This window comes from Oxyura jamaicensis, chromosome 10 (assembly GCF_011077185.1).
Source record: "Oxyura jamaicensis isolate SHBP4307 breed ruddy duck chromosome 10, BPBGC_Ojam_1.0, whole genome shotgun sequence".
Lineage (NCBI taxonomy): Eukaryota > Metazoa > Chordata > Aves > Anseriformes > Anatidae > Oxyura > Oxyura jamaicensis.
In genome coordinates, this window is record NC_048902.1 from 3991543 (window position 1) to 4012490 (window position 20948).

The 20948-nt window shown below is 38.6% G+C and overlaps 1 protein-coding gene across 2 annotated transcripts in view; it reads right to left on the reverse strand.

The window, feature by feature from the left end:
* Positions 1-20948, reverse strand: part of ALDH1A2 (aldehyde dehydrogenase 1 family member A2) — a 56729-nt gene that overhangs the window by 12295 nt on the left and 23486 nt on the right. For both annotated transcript variants that reach the window (XM_035335462.1, XM_035335461.1), the window contains exons 2-7: positions 18583-18687; positions 18211-18351; positions 16601-16730; positions 10802-10863; positions 7993-8121; positions 7748-7861 (exon numbers count right to left, since the gene is read on the reverse strand). In XM_035335462.1, the coding sequence (XP_035191353.1) occupies positions 7748-7861; positions 7993-8121; positions 10802-10863; positions 16601-16730; positions 18211-18285 (510 nt within the window). In that variant the 5' untranslated portion in view covers positions 18286-18351; positions 18583-18687. The remainder of the gene's footprint in view (positions 1-7747; positions 7862-7992; positions 8122-10801; positions 10864-16600; positions 16731-18210; positions 18352-18582; positions 18688-20948) is intronic.

Sequence of the window (20948 nt, forward strand, 5' to 3'; positions counted from 1 at the left end):
AGAAAAGAAAAGAAAAGAAAAGAAAAGAAAAGAAAAGAAAAGAAAAGCCCCCACAGGATAATGAAGGAATTGTGAATGACTTTATTTACCATTGTGATTAAGTGTGTATCTGGTGATACCACAATTGTGTAGGAGAGGCTTTTTATTTATTTATTTATTTTAAAGAAATCAACATTAGCTTCTTTTCCTTACCCCTGTATTGATGGAATGGAGTGTTGACATTATCATGAAATTCCTTGCATATCCCCTTAATTGGAGCTGATTTTATTGCTGTGTTTGACTGACAGCCAGAAGTGAACATGAAAAAGAAGGACCTTTCCTGCCCTCTACTCCCACTACTTATATCGAGCACGTCATCTGCAAATTCCAGCCTCTCAAACTGTGCTGGAAATGTACACTAAACCAGTGAGAGTGCTGTGTTTATAGCCAGTGCCAGCCAATGCCATTCACACCCTCACTGCCTTGAACCTCCCCCTCTTTCAAAGAACAGCAATCAGCTCTTTCCCAACAAAAATCCACAAAGAGCAGAACAAACTGAAGAAACCAAAGCAAGGTGTTCAGCCCTCCATCCCTCCCGCCCTTCCATTCTACTATTTCAATGTCAGAACTGTTCTGTCTGTAAATACAGACTTCAAAAGAACTATATGCAAACAAGTGTTTGGCAAATATGCAAGTCCAAATACTATGAATGGCAAATACTGAAGTCCATGAGGCTTGGAGACAATAGTGTTAATTTGAAAAAATGCGTTCGGAGTACTGTTATACAGGGAGATTATTGTTGATTTTGCAAGTATAAACTTAACAGCCTCACTGTATCCTTCCCATCAGAAATCAGCATAGACATGAGGTTGGTAGGGCTCATGCTGCTCAGCATTTTTCTTCACTGTGCTCCTTTTGTGCCCGACATACACAGGTTGAGAAAAGTCTTAGGGAGGGCACCGGAGCTGTGATTATTTAGCGACAAAGACAGCCTTTTGTAACCAACCCTCTCTTTATGGAGAAAGACAGCATGAAAGGGATAAGTGATAGTGTTCCAATCTGTACGGTCTTTCAGTACATGCTTCCTGTGGTGTCTCAGATATAGCTGTGAGCTCCCAATAGGCAGTACAGACTTGCAAGGGAACACTGGAAGAGAGGACTCCCCCACAGATAATGGAGTTGTGCATTTATTCAGCAGGAATGTTGGCAGAGAAACCCCTGACTCCCCATCCTTATTTTGAATAGGCTTCAAGATTGATATCAGGAGTATCCCTGGATAGCTTGTGAAGTACCATAACCTTGTAAGCTGCATGGAGGGTGAGGCAGATGTAATTTGGCCCATCTCAAAGAAAACAATCTGTTACTCAGAACAACAACAACAACAAAAGATTAAAGAAACATTTTGGAACACTCCTATGCAAAACAGCTTCTTGAAGAACAGTTTCTGAACTGTGAACTGTAGGATGTTAGGAATTGAGAGTATATTGTGATAAACAACACTTGCTTGTTGCTTATTTGTACATTCTGTGTTGGAAGTTTAATATCTCTTTCACGAGGATGCTCATGCAATCATTTTAAATACTTCTGTGCAGAAATTCAAAAAAAGTCTATTGCCTTTTGTGTTCTCTTAATTTTCTGTTTTCAGACAGAAATCAGTATCTAAATGGTACAGGGTGTTTTTGCCTTTTAAAGCACTGGAAGTCTCACAAGTCAAAAGCAAACCTCCAAGGTTTGTGATACTTCCTCTACATCTTTGTCAGAACCTCCAGCTTCTCCTCTGCTCTGAGCCTCCTTTTGTCACAGATACACGTTAAGCTATTGGGGAACACCTGAATCAAAAGCTTAGATGAATGGCAGATAATTTTCTCGCACTCTACCATAGACAAGACTGTGAAGGGTTTCCTTTGTAAATTAAAAGATGCCATGAACAGTGCAAAAACTGATGGAAGAAACATAGATCATCAGCTACATAGACATTTTAAGTAACTGGACTACCCATTTTTGCTATTACAGTGTTCTTGGGTTATTGGGAAGGTTTCTGAAGAATGGTAAGTGTTGTAAATTACAAGAGCTTCTAGGAGATGGTTTAAGCTTCTAGGAATGGATAAGCTTCTAGGAGATGGTATGATCAGATACAAAAATTCCTCTGTTTTCTGGCAGAAAGTGTTTTGGCAAAACTTTCAAACCCATGCTTCTACTTAGTCTATGATGTTTGTATTATTATTATTAAATTTAAATCCAGATTATATGAAAATGTAACATTTTGGGACAAGGATGTTTGGGACATGTCCCCAGATTCAGCAGAGACAAGTGTATTTTAAAAATTTGGCATGAAGAAGAGCAGCATTATTTGACTGTGCAATGCCCTTTGTGAGGACCAGCACTGAAGAAAGCACAGTGAATCGTTCAGCACGTGAAAAGGGAATCCCAAACAGAAATCCCTGGAGAGAATCCTAAGCTATAAATGGCTTAGTTGTTCCTTGGGTAAATACTGGCCCTGTGGAAGTCTGTGGCTGAACTCTTACTGACTGAAAGGGTTTGTACATCACCCCATTTGTTTCAGTTTTAAAAAGGCACATCCCTTTGGCATAATAATTGTTGTGGGCCATAGTCATCCAAGGACAGTTCCCTAAATTCTTCCAAAATTACCAAGGAGTGAAAAAGGAAAGAACAACTTTTAATTCAGGAAGCATGGTTGTCCAAGATATGATCAAACAGGTTAAGCAGAAGCAAGAATTTATATAATATAGAATAAATATAGAATATAGAATAGAATAAATGATATTGCCTGCCTAAACTATTCTTACTTTGAACAGGGCATGTCTGTAGCATTGTAAGCTAACAGATGTCTCAAAACAGGACAAATCACCTTTAGGATTCTTGTTGAAGTGGAAAATGTTAGGATGTAATTCCTGATGTCCAAAACCAGCATGAGATTGTATGATCCAGGAGAACTGACACAACTCATTACTGGTGCAGTAGGTAGACATTCTGTCTACATCATGCATTGTGACATTCATATCACTTTGGAAATGAAAGGCGAATCCTGCCGAGTAAATTAGAATCAGTGGTAATACAGCTGTTAGCTACAAACATTTGTTTGGCATGAATCAACCTCGACGCTCCTGTAGTTTGCTTTGATGGTCTCTCTAGTATCTTGTTGACTAATGATGAGATCATGGTTTGTTAATCTAAGTGCATAAAGAAAACATTCTGCCAAGCAAAATGCAGACTCTTCTGTTATTTTTTTTTAAGTTGTTTATAGACCTTTCGTTTACACAGGCATCCGGAACAATTTATTGGATATTTATTTGGGTTACTCCACAGAACTGCATGGACACAGACCTGAATCCTATCTTTAATCTGTCCGCCTTTTAATGGGTCATAGTTTGAACAAAGTCGAAAGCAGCCACTTAGGATAAATTTCTAGTTGGCCAAGGCTTCAAATATTTTGTGTACTATCTATGATTCTCATCTCAAGAGCATCTGACAACTGGAGAGAGTTGTAAGCCACTCTGATTTGGAGGTAACACATTTGTTTTTTTGAACAGAAGTTAGAACTCATTACACTTTTGCAGCAAACAAGATTTTTAATCCAGCCAGTCCTTTAGATGCTCATTTTCTTAGATGCATAGCTTCTTACTCTCCATAATCATCTCTAATCTTAAGTCCAAAACAGACTGTGCCTAACTATTCCATGTGCACCAGGAACTTACAGGTACCCCATTCCAGTTCAAATGGAGCCCACTTATAGGCATGGCCAGACAGCTCACAGCAGTCAAAATATAGCCGTATTTGTAGTGACTTTGTATTCACAGTCCTGTGTGAAAGTAAAGGCATAAGAAGAGTAAAGCAGCTTCTTTATGGCTGCTTTTCTATACTGTTTGTTGATCTTTTACTTCTCACACCTTTGCAAAAGTTCTTCCAGACAATAAGAAGGTAACTGGAAGGTGAAGAAGAACCTTACTGCATGTGTTAGTATGTGTAAAAATTGTGTCCTCATGAGCAGTTTTCTTGGAAATCAATAAGGTCTGCTGCTCATTTAACTGGAGAATAAGAGACTTACATAACCTCTCCTGTACTTCTGAGCTCTGCAGCCCAATTACATGGGTGAACCAGACATCCAGAGTTTGGATCTGTTCTGAAGCTCAGAAAATAGAACAGACTGAATTTTAATTAAATTGTTGGTAGTTAGTCCTACAGGAAAATTTAATTGTTAAACAGAACTAAACCAGTTCCCTTCAACTAGGGACCAGAAAGATCAAGGAGAAATACTGTAAAATGTAATGGGATGCTTAAAATGCTTATGATCTTTCAAGGGAAGGTAGGTAAGGAATGGGAACAAGTGTTGACATGGTCAGATCGGTTGGGGAAAGATCATTTTTGGCAGTTTAAGTTCAATGATTATGAAAGATGAGGAAGAAATGTGTCAGTGAAGCCTTAGAGGAGATGGCCATAATTATGGAGTCTGTGGATCAGCTCTGGTTCACTAAAAACAACATGGTAAAAATAAACACTTCTGTTAAAAAGCTGAAGAGTATGAACCAAAGAGAGCAGAGAAGCCAAGAAAGCTGCTGGAACTTAAGGAGACACAGTATTTTTAAGCTTGCTTTCTTACTCTGTATGATTTTATTTCTTTTAGTGCAACAGTTGTCAAAGTGAAATTCATAGCCCACTGGGTGTCTGCAGAGCCCTTCCTTCTGAGCTTTAGAGGGAAGAGTTTTGAGAGCCATGTACTATGTGACTGGGAGAGGAAGTGATCCATGGGAGGATGTTCCACAAGAAGTACTCTTAGGGAAGAAAGAGCTGGAAGACTGCTGTTCTTCTCTGCATAAACTAACCCATAAAAAGAAGGGTCAGAAGAAAAGAGAGAAGTGGAATCTAACAGTGATGATACCACAGGAAAATAGGTCTTTCTAGATGATTTTTCACATAGTACTTGAGAGTGTTTGAAAAGTAAATAGTACTTAGTTTTGGAAGCACTAGAGAACCTGAGAAATGAAAAAGAAATAGAGCCAGGGTACTGTCCCCAGCCATGACTTTCCTTTTCCTGCTCAGAGTTAAGCTTCTCCTTGGACTTACTGAACTCCTTAGAAGCAAACAGTTCCTATCGATGTTGGAAACAAACTCTTAAGTGCACACAGTTGCAAAACTGTGAAACTTTCCATTCCTTGCTACATTAACATGAAGGCAAATCTTGAAGAGATTGCAAGGATGACATGGCCATCGGTCACTATATTAAATACAATACAATCGTCCACTCACATCTTTAGGCTCAGGAAGTATTTAAATTGTCAACTACCAGAGGTTGTGAGGCTACAGCAGGGAAAGGATCACACATGCTCTGTTCTTCTATAAGCAATCTGTTACTGGTCATGTTGCAAGATAAGGTACTAGGCTGGATGGATCTTTGGTGTGGCTGTATCAGACTTTATTGAGATAAGGTCATGAACTTGGCCTTCTTGCTCTTGTTTCTTTTCTGTGGAATGGAGTCTATAACTGTTAGCATTAAAATTATTTGTAGGAAGAGCAGCCTGATTTCTGCTGCTTTCTTTTTTTAAAAAAAAAAAACTTTGCAGGAAATAGGTAGCAATAGCCTTTGCTTGTGTGTATATGTGAGATTTTTACAGGCAAATAGGAAGTTTTCAGTAGGCAGAAGTATACATTTGAAAGGTAAACCATTTATATTTTTCTCTGAAAGAACTCCATGGTGGAAATTTGAGAAGAAAACATGCTTCAGGTATCTAAACTTGAAGAGGTTTGCTATTGTATTGATTGGTTTTACTATTAACTTGCTCATGTTGAAAGTATTAACTGCCTTAACTAGCACCTGGATGAAAGGCTGAAATGGAAGTTAGTTTCTTGCCATTTGCATGTCTGATGGCTATCGGAAGTCCACATCACTGAAATTTACAACTGACATGCCTCAAGACTAGAGAGACAAAATATTTCCATTATTATTTCATTAAAAATGGAAAACTATTTTGAAGAAGTCACACACTATTGTTCAGCTCATATCACAGCATTGTGTTTAAAATGTTACAATGTTGACTTGCTCTTACAAAAAATCAGTGTTACAGGAAATCAGAAACAATATGGAATAGTTTACACTAACCCTGCATTAAAACGTTCCATCTGTTCTTGCTTTAGGTTCTTAGAGAATGTCTTTTTCATCTCTGTAATGCTTTTCACTTCCTATTAGTAAGGCTTTTAAAGGTAGGCACTGAGTTAGTATAAAACCCACAGCTTTTGAGTTTAAACGCCTATTAAAACTAAAGCTGTCTGGAGCTACAATAAAAATTTATTTTGGCTACAAAAGACAACTTTGAAACCTAACCCATCTGTATTTTTCCTCCTCCAAACAGTGCAACATCCTGTATAATAGAATATTTATCTTAAACAGAGACCACATATCTTTATGAAAACAATTGTTTCAACTTAATTTATGGGGGGTAATCAGCTCGTATTAAGGTTTTCAGTACTCTAGGATGCTAATATAAATTGGTTACAGGAGATGTAAAGACTATAGTAATTCCTCAGAATCATCTGAAATCTGATGGTGCCACTGACTTAGTATATAACCAGTGTATGTTATAATCTAAAATTGCCATAAAAATTCATGTGCATATAGTAATTGAAAGATAACTGTGTATGTAAATTAGGCATACAGCTACATTTTATTGATAATTTAGGCTCATGTGGTAACTTCAAACAATTACAGGATAATTCCACCAAAATTATTTATTTGAAAGAGTTCATCTAGTGTCTGCAATCCCTGGGCACACCAGGGATGTACACACACGTATCTAGTAGGGCTGTCTGGTCAGTCTATTTATTGACTCAACAAACTTGACTCAGTGTGAAGTGCAGCATCCCTGGGATGCATACAGCCTGCAACTGCCACGAGTGGGAGTCAAGCATATCAAACACAGACTGGATCTCCGGGGTTGAGCTCCCTCCATACAAAAGCTTGACAGATTTTGAATTGAAAAGGGCCTGTTTTTAGCACCCTCTAAATATAACCAGCTCTGAAACTCCCATGGAGATTCCTTTCTGTCTGCCTTCAGAGGATGAGATAAGGCCCCTTCTCCTGTGACTTCAGTCTGGAGTACCTCTATCATCCCCCCCGCCCAACCCTGATAACAGCTGGCTTCGTTTCTCTTTCTGCAGATGACAGCCTTCCTCTTCAGTCCTAACCTCCTCTGTGACGTCTGCATCACTGAATCTTTGCAAGATATTTTGGCATCCAGGAGACCATTGTCTCCGCCATCTTCTGGTCAATGTCTTTCCATCATTCTGGGAACAGACACCTTGGACAATTTCCTTTTCTCCCTGCAAGCCTTCCTTTCTAGACCTTCTCCTCCTCTGTATACTTGAATGCTGCATCAAAGCTGAAGTGTATTTGCCCCAGTTTGCCCCTTTACTCTCCTCTTTTCCCCAAGTATGCCAAGATACACAAGTTATGAATGCTAAAGCAGAATTTATGTATGCTGTGATATACGCTGGATGTTCTGCTTACTTGCATGTGATTCACATCCTCTTAAGCCCACAGGAAATCCCAGCAATATTTTTCTAGCCATATCTCCTGTACTGAGTTGCTGGGCACAGCAGGAGCTGGAGGAAAAAAGCCATTTAGGCTGTGATAGTACTACAGTATATAAGCTTAGCTGGGAGGGACAGACCGGTGTTACATAAATGCATCTCTTTTATTCAGTGACAGTGAAAAACTTAATTCTATCTCCCGAAGTATTTATCTGGGAACACTTACCTCAGTAGATCCAGTAAATGCAATTTTATCAATGCCAACATGAGATGCTATGGCTGCACCAACAATTGGACCAAATCCTGGCAAAATATTGACAACTCCTGGTGGAAAGCCAGCCTGTCAAAATAGGAATGAATGCAGGGAAGCATGATTTATGAAAACTGACAAGAGCATGTTAAACCAGCCATGTGCTGGTAGTTCCTTCTCCATAAGGAGAGACGGACATTATTCCTGTCAATTATTCTTACCTCCTTGATGAGGGCTCCCATATAGAGAGCGCTGAGTGGTGTTTGTTCTGCAGGTTTAATAACTACTGTATTGCCACAGCACAGAGCTGGAGCAATCTTCCATGCAAACATCAGCAGGGGGAAGTTCCACTGTAGGAAAAAATAAAAGTTGATAGATGGAAAAATACTGCAGCAGTGTTTTGTTTTCAAGATGTCAAGCTGCTACCTCACTTACTTCTCAGGCCTATCCTCAACATAAATCTTGCCCAGCACAAAGCAAGGATTTTTTTTTTTTTTTTAAATTACTGCCATTAAGAAAGTGAGAACAATGACCTTTTAGTTCTGTCTCTTCAGTTCAAAGAAAAAAAGACCCGACCCGCAGTCTTTATAAAATAATCTGCTATCTGTTAATTTTTTTACTCACAGCTTTTTATTTCATTTACTGTTTTGCAGTTGGCACTTTTAACTCTCACGACAAATGGTTCTTGCTACTGATACATTCAGAATGAACTGTTTGTTCATGCTGAAGCATTTTTAGATGTACATTTCCATTCTTAGAATACATCTTAAGACAGAAGATTTATACTCAAATTACATAATCACTAAATGATGAAATTACAGTAAAACTCGTCTATAAATGCCAATATTAGGTCAAAGCATTTCATTAGTATCTTTTCTCAAAAATCTCTTACTCTGCAGTTTATATGAAAGGCACAAAAAAGACAGTGCAAAGTTGACAAAAAACGCTGAAATAAAAATTCTGCATCACCATTAATTTCAACTTGATGTAACTGCAGCAGAATATGTAGTGGGTTATGTAATTTGGTGTATAAACAAGTTGTGGGTAAAGATAAGAGTAACAAGTCTTTGGCTTTCTGCAGCCAGGTCTGATCCTAACAAGTTAAGTGGATAGTTCAGTGATATTGGTGAAAATACTAGCATAATAAAATAATTGCATCCCTCTCATAAAGGCATATAATCTCCTTTGGAAAGAAAATAGAAACTATCAGTCAGCCACTGGCCAGAACTTGTTACTGCCTGATGCATATCAGCTGCCACTCTCATAGACATCTCTCTAGCCCCTGGCTAGCTTGAAAAAATACACAACTGTCTTTTCTTCACTGAACACCCAATTTTTTACTCCCTCAGTTGTTTATAAACTCCGGAGACAAAGTGATGTTTTAATTCCATCTCTAGTATATAAACCTAGGAGGGGAGCTATTGGGCCAACAGCGTGCTGACAGCCTGCACTTGTAATGGTATTGCAAGGAGAGCTTTGACGAGTTTTATAGGGTAGTACGTAGCCCTGTTTATGCTACAAAGCTGCCAAAGAGAGTATGTTTTGATGGAAGCTAGGATGTGAACGAAGACGAGGAGTTTAGTGCTAGGCTTGCTGTTTAATTTTATTTTTGTAATAATGTATTTGGTAGTGTAATGGCTGAGTGCATGCAGCGGGCCTGGGGCTGTACTCTGTGACTGGTAGCTGTGGAGGAAATATGTAACAGATTAGCAGGAGTGTTAGAGTAGATGTGTATGACAGCTGTGTAGAAGAAGTTTCAAAGCAGAAACTGGGGGTGTGTGTGTGTGGGGGGGGAATGAACAAGTGTAGATGGCTGGGTACCCCAGAAAAGGAGTTTTACAGATATAAACTAAATAAATCCTGCTTCAGCCCTTGGCCAAGGTTTCTTCAGCAGATTTGTCCGTTAAGCTCAGTGAGACAATCCAAAGAAATGTCTAGCAACTTTGGGATTAGCTGTTGAGGTTGCCATTTTGCATCCATGCACTGATCTGAACAATGGCCATAAAGGTGTGAAATCATAAAGATGACTTGTGAATGGAATTGGATAATGCATAGATGTCTGCAGGATGGCTGTAGCCACAGACTCCGAACTTCCGCAGCGTTTTATGCCTTAACAAAGGCATAAAATAACAACAAATGTAAACAGGGAAAACAGGCTTAAGCATTGTTAAAGTAATCTTTTCTGGCTGCTCCTCATTTAATGGAAATGCTGCATGTTGCTGTTAAGTGAGTTTGTGGTTAACATGAACAAAATAACATGAAGAAAATTTTCAGAGAATGTCTTGATTAGTTCCCCAATGCTTTGTCAAGGAAAAAAGCTTCCACACAATATTTTAAGAGCTATATATGAGCCTCCCATTGAAATTTCTGCCAAAGCCAGTTAACTAGTTCTTCTGAAAAAGTTAGCTTTTCAGTGTAATTCCCATGTCATGTTCAGCAACAGTGTGTTAAGGATGTATATTGGAGTGTAGGGGCAGTATTATATTTGACGAAACACTGTGTTTCTCTCTCATAACAAATAAAATAAACATTTAATGTCTCTTACTAGCTACGCAATGTTAATTGTAATTATATGTCTCCTGGAGTTTCTTCTTCTCTTCCAGTCTTGTAAAAGAAATAGCAGGAAAGAATAGAATTAAAATGCATCACATTCTCCCAGGAACTGAGGAGCCTGTTAAATCACAGTAAAAACTAAATAAATAAAAAGACTGCCACAGCAAAGCATCAATTTTCCGTAAGTTGTGTGAACATCTATAACCACAGCCAGCATATTAACACTGTGTTTTGCTTTGCTTGTTTTAATCATGAGAATTCTATGACTTGAGAACTTAACTCCTAATAACAGAGCCTAAACCCTATTAGCATGTTCAAATAAGCATTTGCAGGGAGGCTGTTAAAGATATGTCAACAATATGAGCTCAGCTTTTTTCGTAATGGAAAACACACATAGCTGAGGACCATGTTTTATGTGTCTTTAAAGAGAGCTGGTTTAAATGAAAATAAATAGAAGGCGCTGGTAGAGATACTCACAGGGATGATCTGTCCACACACTCCGATGGGTTCATGTCTTGTAAACGTAAAATAATCTCCATCTGAAACAGATGAGCATGGTTACTCTCAAGTGCAGTTTGACTTGGCAGAACAAACAAAAAAAAAGCTCTAAGGATCAGCCTTTGATGGCAGTAAAAGAAATAAAGAACTCATGGAAATGTTTTTTCATGAGCTAGCATGGGAAACCTAGGTTCAGGAGCAACCTAATTGTTCTTTCTGTAGAACAAAGGAAGCAGGCAACCCATCAGAAAGTAGCCTGCTTTGTTCCTTGGGAAAGAGGACAAGCAGTACAGCACAAAAAATGGCAGCAGCAAGGAAACCAGTTACTGGCCTCTACTGATTTCTGGATGAGAGAAGAAGGAGTCGCAAAGTCAATTTCCTGAAAGGACTGACTAGAATAAAGCAATATAAAAGCAAATGATACAAGCAGATATGGGAAAATAGTGACATCTCTTTCATCTTCCACTGAAGACAAGGGGAGTTGAAAGTAATGGAATGGTACACCAGAAGCCATAGATGTGGAATGAAGGTGGTAAGCCTGTGACCGATGTGCAACTGAGCACAAGTCACTGCAGAACTCAACACTATGGAGAATACAGGGCTCATCACATAGCCATGCCTTGTAGAACAAGGCCTGTATCAGATGTGGCCTCAAGCCTAACAGGCAGTCAACTTAAGTTGACAGGGAAAAGCTGGATGCAGCTGGAAAACATGATGAGAGAATAAGAAAAGTTTTCACCAACCTTTTGGACAGACAGAGGTAGATAAATGAAGGCATAAAGCCACTGGAAACTTGGAAATTCTGAGCTTTTCTCACAGGACTTCTGACAGAAGTAAGATTATAGACTAATAAAGATCCTAACAAAAATGCAGGACAAGCAGGATGGACACCCACGAACAGGTGAAATGGTGTGAGGTTTGAGGAAAATACTTATTTAGCTTTCTGATCAGGTAATTATTTTTAAGGTCATGATAAGCAAAAATGGCAAAAACCAATATCCAGAGGTGAGACATATCATTAATTAAAGCGCATGCTATTATGCTTGATCTGCAGTCTGTAACTGAAGAAAACACTGTTGAGCTCAGGGCAGCCTGAGTCAGGTCATGAAATAAACAGATCTGTGGTTTGGGGTCAGGCCTGTGGTCTGTGGAAACCTTTCACATGGCCTGGCCTGCTTAAAGCAGCAAGTCTCTGCTGGCTCATTTTTCACAGCTGGTATAGGGGCTGATGGAGTTCATACTCTTTCACAAAGCTGCCTGATGGTTGCTGCCTCAGCCCTTGCCTGTGGTCTGGGAGTACGTGCTGCAATTATATATACTGTAGCATGATGTAGCTTTCTTCTCAACTGATAAAGAGCAGGAAAATGATGTGCGTGCTGGGACTGATCAAGGCATTGACTAAGCATCAGCTTTGTTAATGTGCTTGACCTGCCTCTGCAAAGGAGTTTAATCACTTTTGTACCTAAACCAATTCTTGTAGCTGTATAAACTAGCCCAGACTCAAACTACCTCTGAATTTAGGTCAAATGTTTTTCAGTGAGGCTACAGCTGAAGGAAGGGTTACAGTAAAGATGTAACCCAAATGAGTGCCTAGGCTGACAGTGCTTGGTCACCTAGATAAACTTGACTCTCTTTACTTTAAAAAAAGCATTTCAACTAAGAAAGCATTTGAGAACAATGAGAATGTTACCTGGGATCAATCACAGAAGAGGATTTACCAGGACAGGAAACAGTCAGAGAGAGAAAGGGAATAAGAGGAGAAGCAGTTACAATGATTTTGCTCCTCTTGTCACAGTGCAGGTAGGTGCATGTGCTTTCCTTCACATGGCATGAGAGCACCCAGGCAGCTTTGTGGCCTCTGCCCCAGTCTGGAGCTACACACAGCGTTGTTCAGTATTGGGTGAAAAACTAACAGCACAATGGAGAGTACATTTTGGGAACCTGCTACAATGTACTTCTGGTGACAGCAAATGGGTTAATCTATACAGTTTCTTGCATTTAACTAAAGACTTGAAATTGAGTTTGATTAGAAATAACTTCTTTTCAGGTTTGCTCATTTCTGTACCTCTACGTCACAGAATTTTCTCAGTAGAAATCTGAGCTAAAGTAGCTAACAATACATCAGCTGGAGGCTAGAAAGAGAACAGTTATGAGACAGGTAACAATACTCTATAACCAAGACAAGGGACAGAACAGAGGAAACAGAAGGGAGTTTCACATCAGTCAAGAAAACAGTCCATCAGTCAGTTTGCTCTGCATTGATAAAATGTCATTGTACTATTTCAGTCTCATGATTCCTAACAGCTTCCTTGTGGAGATGAGAATATTGTTTCACAAGTAGAGATGATCAGTTTGATTTTCATATTTCACAGATGTGGTTCGCATACCATGAGAAGACTCACCAGATCAGACAGAAGTAAAGTAGAAGTCAAAATCATACAGGCAAAATTGTCTAAGCGCTCAAGAGGCATATAAAAGAGTCTGCTAAAAATACCAGCTTGTAATTGGTATTACCGTGAGAGGCGGATTCTCAGCCAGAAGGATGGTGACAACATAACAGTAACACAGTTATGTTAGCACCGTATTGACTTCAGATCATCACTCCATAATCATTGCCACATGTCTCTGTGCTTCATAGCATAAAGTTATAGATAAGTTGAAACTGGTTGCCAAGTCAGACAAATCGTGGTTAATTCTACCAAATGTGGGCAGCACTTTCTTTCCTTAGAGCAATTACTTCCATGCAGAGTTGCTTGTCCTGCTTTCTTCCACCAGACTGTAGACAGTTGCTCTTTTTGAAACCTACTTCCAAAGTTCATCATCCACAGATACTATTAAGACAGGATTTTTTTAGATTGCTTTCTAACAATATGTTTGTGAACATCCTTGGCTTCAAGTTATTCAGGAGCTTCAGATATCTCTGGACAAGTGAAAGATTTATCTAAGAGCTGCCTTGTCCATAAGGTAAAATAAGCTGTTAACATGGCAAAATAACTCAAGTTTGGAGAAGTGAATCATTTTTTTTCTGAACAGTCAGCACGGAAAGCTCCCTGTGCTCACACATGAAATGAGTGAGCACAGGGATGAAATGAGGGAGCACAATGAAAATGAGTGAACAGTGAACTTCTAAAACTCTTCTTATATGTGTATACAACTCTCGGTAATGACACAGTCTAAGGTGCTATTGCTGATGCTTGTTACTCTTAGCCTTCTGCTATCTAGCTGGCAGCCAGAACGATGTTGCCTGAGAAGGTTCGGACAGTCTGATCCCACATCCAATCTAAAAATTTATTCTAAAAAGTTTGTAGTTTTTTTTGGTTGGTTGGTTGGTGTTTGTTTGTTTACATATATATATATATATATATAACATTCTCAGTTGATGTAAATTGGCATTCTTTAGCCTTCATTGATAATAATAGAGCCTGATCAATTTGCAGCTGCTTAGCACCTGGTCCAGAGATTTGTATTTTCTAAATAGAAAGCCTCATTTATCCAGGGATCTTACTCTGGGACAGCAATACATTCTACAGATGTGTTTGCTGAGATTTCCATCAGATTTCTGTGTGATAGATACTTTATTTGCCTAAAGATCATAGTATAACCACATGCCTCATACTGCAGCACACAGCAAACTAGTGTGTGAGGAGAGCAGAGTTGGTTCCTTAAGCTATATTATGCCATATATATTGTATGAAAAGATACCTTTTCACTTGCATTCACTTGATTAGTTTAACAGTTTCTAGTCTAACCTCATTTCAGTTTTAATTTAAATTATCAAGCCTTTATGAATGGGAGCAAGCAAAGGGCAGTCTGAAGGTTTTAGCAATTTTTGGAGCAAAAGGAATGTGAGTGTAAAAAACACTGTTCCTCTATTTTCTACTTGCCTATCACTTGCCTGTTTTTATTTTATAGGAAAAGAAGCCTTCAACAGGAACATAAAAGACTGGGAGGTTTCAGATTTATTAACATACTAAACAGAAAGAGAAAATCTAATTGGGCTTTATTTTGTTGTTGTTGTCTTGTTTGGTTTCCTCTGACAAGCTGATGGTAAGTGAAGGTAAAGAGCACCTTGTTTAACACTGGCCTTTACAACTGATAACCTGAAAATCTGTGAATATCAGAAATCATAACTTAGGATTGCACACTACTGATACCTGTGTTAGCACTGAAGTTTGCATTTAGGAAGGCCTGCTGAAACGTGGCTTTCTCTCCCCCTGCATAGCCCATCAACACTGAGAAATTCAGGGTTTTCATCTGTTTCAGCATTTGAGGACAAGAATAATCAGAGAATATTTATTCTCCTTAAGCTGGCAGTGCCTTTTGGTGACCGACCTAAATTCTGTGTTCCTGCAGGGCTAACAAGTGAGAAGGAGGTATTCATGGACCAGGGAGAAAGGGATTAGGGAACAGGAAATTTGCTGAATATATGAATTTATGGTGCACTCTGCACTTCTGCATGTTTAAATATGAAATGCAAGCAGCAAAAACAGGATTTATGAATCTCAGCCTAAATAGCTATGGAAATCTTCATTAGGCCTTACAGAAGAGGCTACACCAGAAATAATAATTTTGTCATTTCTTGGGTGAAAATATACTAATGATGATAAACATCAGTCAGTACACCCTGACATTTTAATAAGCTGAACACCATGGTGATTAACACTGCGATAGTTATCATCTGTTTGCCCTGCTTTGGTCATCTTGTGATTTGTTGTACAGAGACAAAATACTGTACTGCAGCTATCAGGTTACATTATGTAGTTTTAAGGAAATAGATGGGCAGCGTAAAGGTGCCTGCTGTACAATGACAGCAGGCTTTTTGGTCTTCTTCAGTAATGTGTAATTAACATGCATGTGCAATGAACTGTGTGCACCATGAAGCTGAAAAGAATCCATAGAATATATGTTGGTTTTCCTTACTGCTTTCCCAACGACTTACTTTATGTAGGTAAAAGGTAAGTCATTTATCTCAATGACTGCACCTGCATAAAATCATTCTTTGCTATCGTGCCATTTTGTACAATTACAGCAGTTGGTATATCTAGTCCAGACTGTAAATGAATTTCTTTGCAACAGAAAATTCAGCCTGTATTTGTTAAACAGCTGGGAGGGAGGAGCAGGAGGAGGAAGAGACTTTTTGAATAAAAATAACAGTGAGGATTTCTTCTGTTATCATTTTACCAAAAAAATCAGAGCAGAATAACTAGTTTCTTAGCAGTCATAAAGATTACTCTCATACATAAAGTATAAAACTCATCCCACCACATGATTTCAGGAAGCATATATAACAAAATATATCTGATATGCATGTACAGTTCTCTACAGTAACACTGCAAACTCTCTCAAAGTATAAATTACTTTGGATCCAGTGTTAGTCTCAAGTAAAATGATTTGCATAGGCAATAGGAAGACATATATAAACATGATACATAGGTAAGCACGCTCTTTCTTAATCAGGCTGTTAACACTGTATTTTTTTGTGTTCTCATCTATTATAAGTATTACAATATTTCATTGCAGATTTTGAGCCATCTCCTTCTCAGATGGGCATAAGCAGGAGAAACAAAAAACTTTTTGCAACGTGCATGTAGGACAGAACAATATATTGCTGACTTTCAGATGTCTGCCTCAGCAGCATAGTATACACTGGAAAAAAAAAAGTCTGATTTCATCTTAGCCAGGAAAAGAAGCTTCTTTTATGTCTTTAATGAAGTAATCTATTAAGGCATTTGGCCTTCAGAAGGTTTAGTTGCACACCGATGCTGTAATCTCCCTTACCTACAGGAATGGTCATTCCATGGATTTTGTCTGCCCAACCAGCATAATACCTCAGGGTTTTTATGACTCCTTGAAGATCTACATAGAAAGCTTGCAAGAAAGGTTTGCCACTGTTGAGTGATTCCATAGTCTAGAGAACAAGAAAAAGTCAATATATAAATACAGTAGCATTTTTAGTCTATTGTACTTCAGTATTTACTGTCCAACAGCTCTTCAATCATGACAGAAAGATTTTAATGAAGACCAACCAGTTACTCTAGAATGACTATGATTTTTAAACATGTGCGTCCATGTGTGTCTGTGTCTGTCTATCTGTGTACTTGCGTGCATGTATCCACATCCACATACATGTGCATGTTTGCATTTTGGACCTAATAGCCACTGTGTTTGGTCCAGATATATAAACACTAAATTGTTTTAATCAGGAGCCAAGATAAAAATGCCTGTCAAACTAGGTTCTGTTATGTTAATGATAACAGCTGAAAAGTGGCTCCTTGTAACCCCGTATAAATGATTTGAATCCATAAAGAGGAGAATGGACATATCCCTCCATATAATGGATGTGAATATAAAAAATTCTCTATATGGCTGCCAAGACTCCTGCTGAGGCCTGAGATATCTATAACGTACAGCCAGTTTATTTATTGCCATCAAATAAACAAACTCTCCTCTAGGGAAGTTCATAAATTAACAGCCTGATGTCCTTATTTTTAAGTTAATATTCCTATTTTTAGAAGTATCTTATAAGCTATCCTCAGGGTTCTGTAAGATCATTTAGCAAAAAGAATGCAATAAAATGTCCTAAGATGTGCAGTAGCTTAACTGACTCTCAATAGCTGCCTAAAAGAAATCATTAAGAACGGGTGAAGTACGCCCATGTGTAACACACCAGCCATCAAATGAATTTCAATAGAGAAGAATAGAAGCCTAATTCTGTGCTGACTTACATCCCCATGAGCAATTAATGGCATTGCCTGTGGTGCAGTTCAGTAAAGAGCTTGGCTGTGGAAATACAAATCAAATGACAAGCAGAGTAAACTTGATTTGCTGTGCACTTCCTTCTCCCTGTGGCGATTTTACAGTATACACTGGTGGTAAGATGATTTAAGTGTTGACAAAGCTGGAATTAAGATGTTCAGCAGCTTAGTTCAAAGCACTTGACATGCGGAAAACAACATTAACAATGCCACCGTTTAGATGGTTTCACATGTGAGCTAAATAGCACAATACCCAGAATTTATGTTACCAGTTCAGTTATCAGGAAACATCACACCTGATTTTTCATTAATATCTGCACAAATCACTCAGTCTTCCGATTTTTAGTTATTTTTTATAAAAGTCACAAGTGTACATGTCAGGCATAGATGTGCATGCACATCCACACATAACCATTCATTTCTCTTGCGTCCAATTTAAAGCTTGTAATTAATTGAAAGGCTGTTGTTGATTTTTATGAGCTTTGGATCAGGTTAGGTCTTGAGTAGCCAGTCAGTCATCAGGCTAACTGTAGTTTTCAAATATTATTCATGCTAACACACTTATGAGTTAATTTGCTCTCAGAATGTAAAACTGACAGGTGATTTGACTGTTAATTTTTGTGTGCCACTTACAGCAAGAGTTGCCCTGTCTCTTTCGACCAAGTCTGCTAGCTTATCCAAAAGATGGCCTCTTTCTGACGCATCCATTCTCCTCCATACTGAACCTAGAGAAAAAGCAAGGCGAGCAGCTCTCACTGCTTTGTCCGTATCAACCTATCAAGAGGGAACAAATAACAAATAAATGTAAGTAAGATTACTGGGCTTATGACATTTACATTTGTACAATCTCTTAGTCACGTGATGGCTTTTGGAACTGGGATTAATAAAAGAACTGTCCAGCAGTGGTATTCTGGAACTGTTGCTATGATACACACATCTATATTAAAAAACATGCATATATCAACATACGTGTATACATATATACCAGTTCATGGGATGCATTACCTTGTCAGCTTCCTGGATCTCGCATATCTGCTCTCCTGTTGCTGGATTATATACTGGGAATATTCTCCCACTTTCAGAATTCTGCCACTCATTATTGATAAAAATCTAGAAAAGGAGAAAAATCATCATTCCCCCCTGCATAAACAAACAGTAAAACATACAACAACAAACTCTGGGAAAGGCTGCAGATCCTAATACAAAAGAGCAAAGCTTCTTTATGACTGTGAGATTTAGAGTTTTCAAGAGTTCAGGCTAAGGCTCAGCCCGTGATGTCTTTCTGTATTCTGTGGCACTGTCATTATAGAAGCAACATTAAACTCTAAATAACTTGTTTGACATTAGAATTTAATTCAAGCATTGTAAGCAATAAACTAAATAAAGAAATACTGGTATTAGAGAAAAAAGCCTTGAAACTGCTGGAGCCAAAACAAGGGTTTGGAGTAATCATTCAATACCCATCTCAGTAAGTAAACATTTGGTCATTGATACAAACCAGTCAAGACTGAATAATCTCAAACATCACAGTTCTTCAATACACAGTCAGTTGATTATGGCTACAGTGATGGTTTGCAGCACAGAATTAATGTGCTTATCTGTTTGGAACAATGGAAATGGTTAAATTCCCTCAGTGTTGACATCATTTTAATTGTCATAGGCAAACCAAATTTGAATTTTAATGGCGATGACAACAGCTGTCTTTGCAGAGGCAATGACAAATTTACTTAAAGTAGATTTTTACTGGTGACTACAGACATACAAGTGTTCTACTGAATGATTTTCAAGAACAGGATGTAATTATTTATCAGCAAATATGAAATAAGGCACTCTAGAAAAATGACCGAGTGAAAGGTTTTCCTGGTATTCAGAGTCTTCCTGCCCTTCAAATCTTTCTAAGAGAAAGAATAAAAGTGTTCAAATAGTTCAGGAACCATATGGCTGCCTTGGATTTCAGGTTTTAATGTTGTTTTGCTGCATGCCATGAAATACAGCTTTAAATGCTGAAGGGGAAGTCCTGGCCTCACTGATATCAGTGGGCATTTTGCCACTAGAGAAGACACGGTCAGAAAGTCCAAGATAAAAAGTTGCAACACCAAGGTGTATAATGGGTCTGTAAAAGAAAAGATCATGATGAAGACACTGGGGTGCCCATGTGTTTTAAAGAAAGTAAAGAGACTACACACTCACATTTGCATGAGAAGCCAGAGATGCATTTGTAGAGTTTTCTGTTACCAGACATGAACTTGTTCAGCCTACTCCAAGCCAAATGGAAGCCACGTAGTTGTGTTCTCATCAGGGCTCAGGCTTGGTCCCCCACTAACTGCATTGACTTAGCTTCTGGCTCAGAGCTGACTCAGGACATGGGCAGAAGGAGCTTGTGCCTGCCTCAAAAAGACCTTGCAGATATAACAACTGCACACAGAAACTAATGATGACGTACTTTTACTTTTATGGTTATGTTTCCATTGCATTTCCGTATCTGTACCTCTAACTTCAACCATTTTGCTGTATGCCCTTCTATCCATTTCAGAATCCATCTGAAGTAAACTCCATCTTCCATCTTCCCCCTACTTTTTTGTTTTGGTTTTCAAAGGTAATTGAACCCAGGACCCACTGAATCATTTCCTGTCTATTGCCTACTTTGAACACTGTATTTACCTTAAACCTGTTCATGTCCTTGGACTGTAAGCCCCTTGGACTATGGGCAGTGTCTTTGTGCTCACGTTTCACTTTTTTTGTGCACAGCTTTTCAAATTGAGATATTGGTCCCTGTTAAGACCAATGGAGCTAATCCAGACAAATGAGCTTTGGAGCCAACCAGCCAAAATAAGTCAACAGAAGAATCACTGGTGTCATCTGTAGTGACTAACACCATAAGCCAAAAATCCTCCAGCGTATCACCATCACTTTTTAGATCATATGTAAGTAAAAACAAAGGAACTGAGATCTGTGGCCTGTGTGGAAGAAAGATGTTTACCAGCATCCTTTCCATGGAGTTCAGTGAAGTTAACTACACAGGCAGGGTGGGGGAGTACACTGAGGAGGGAGGGGAAGGGAGAAGAGATTGCAGCTTCAGGAGCAGATGGCCAAAGGAGATGTAAAAATGTTTGTTTAAGGTTACATTATGTACATAAACACATAGGTTTCTTCTGCGATCTCTGTCTTGAAAGAATAAAACAGGTTGAGTAAAACAACCTAAGTGCAGGCAACCGTAATTTACTGCTCTTCCTATACAGAAGTGGTCTGCTCTTTTTTAAAGAGATTTAAAAATGTTAACTACATTCTGCTGAGATGAACACCTGATCATCAGGTTTGCCTGTACAAATGACATGTTTAGGTTCTTAAAGTACATTAAAGTGCATTTTGCC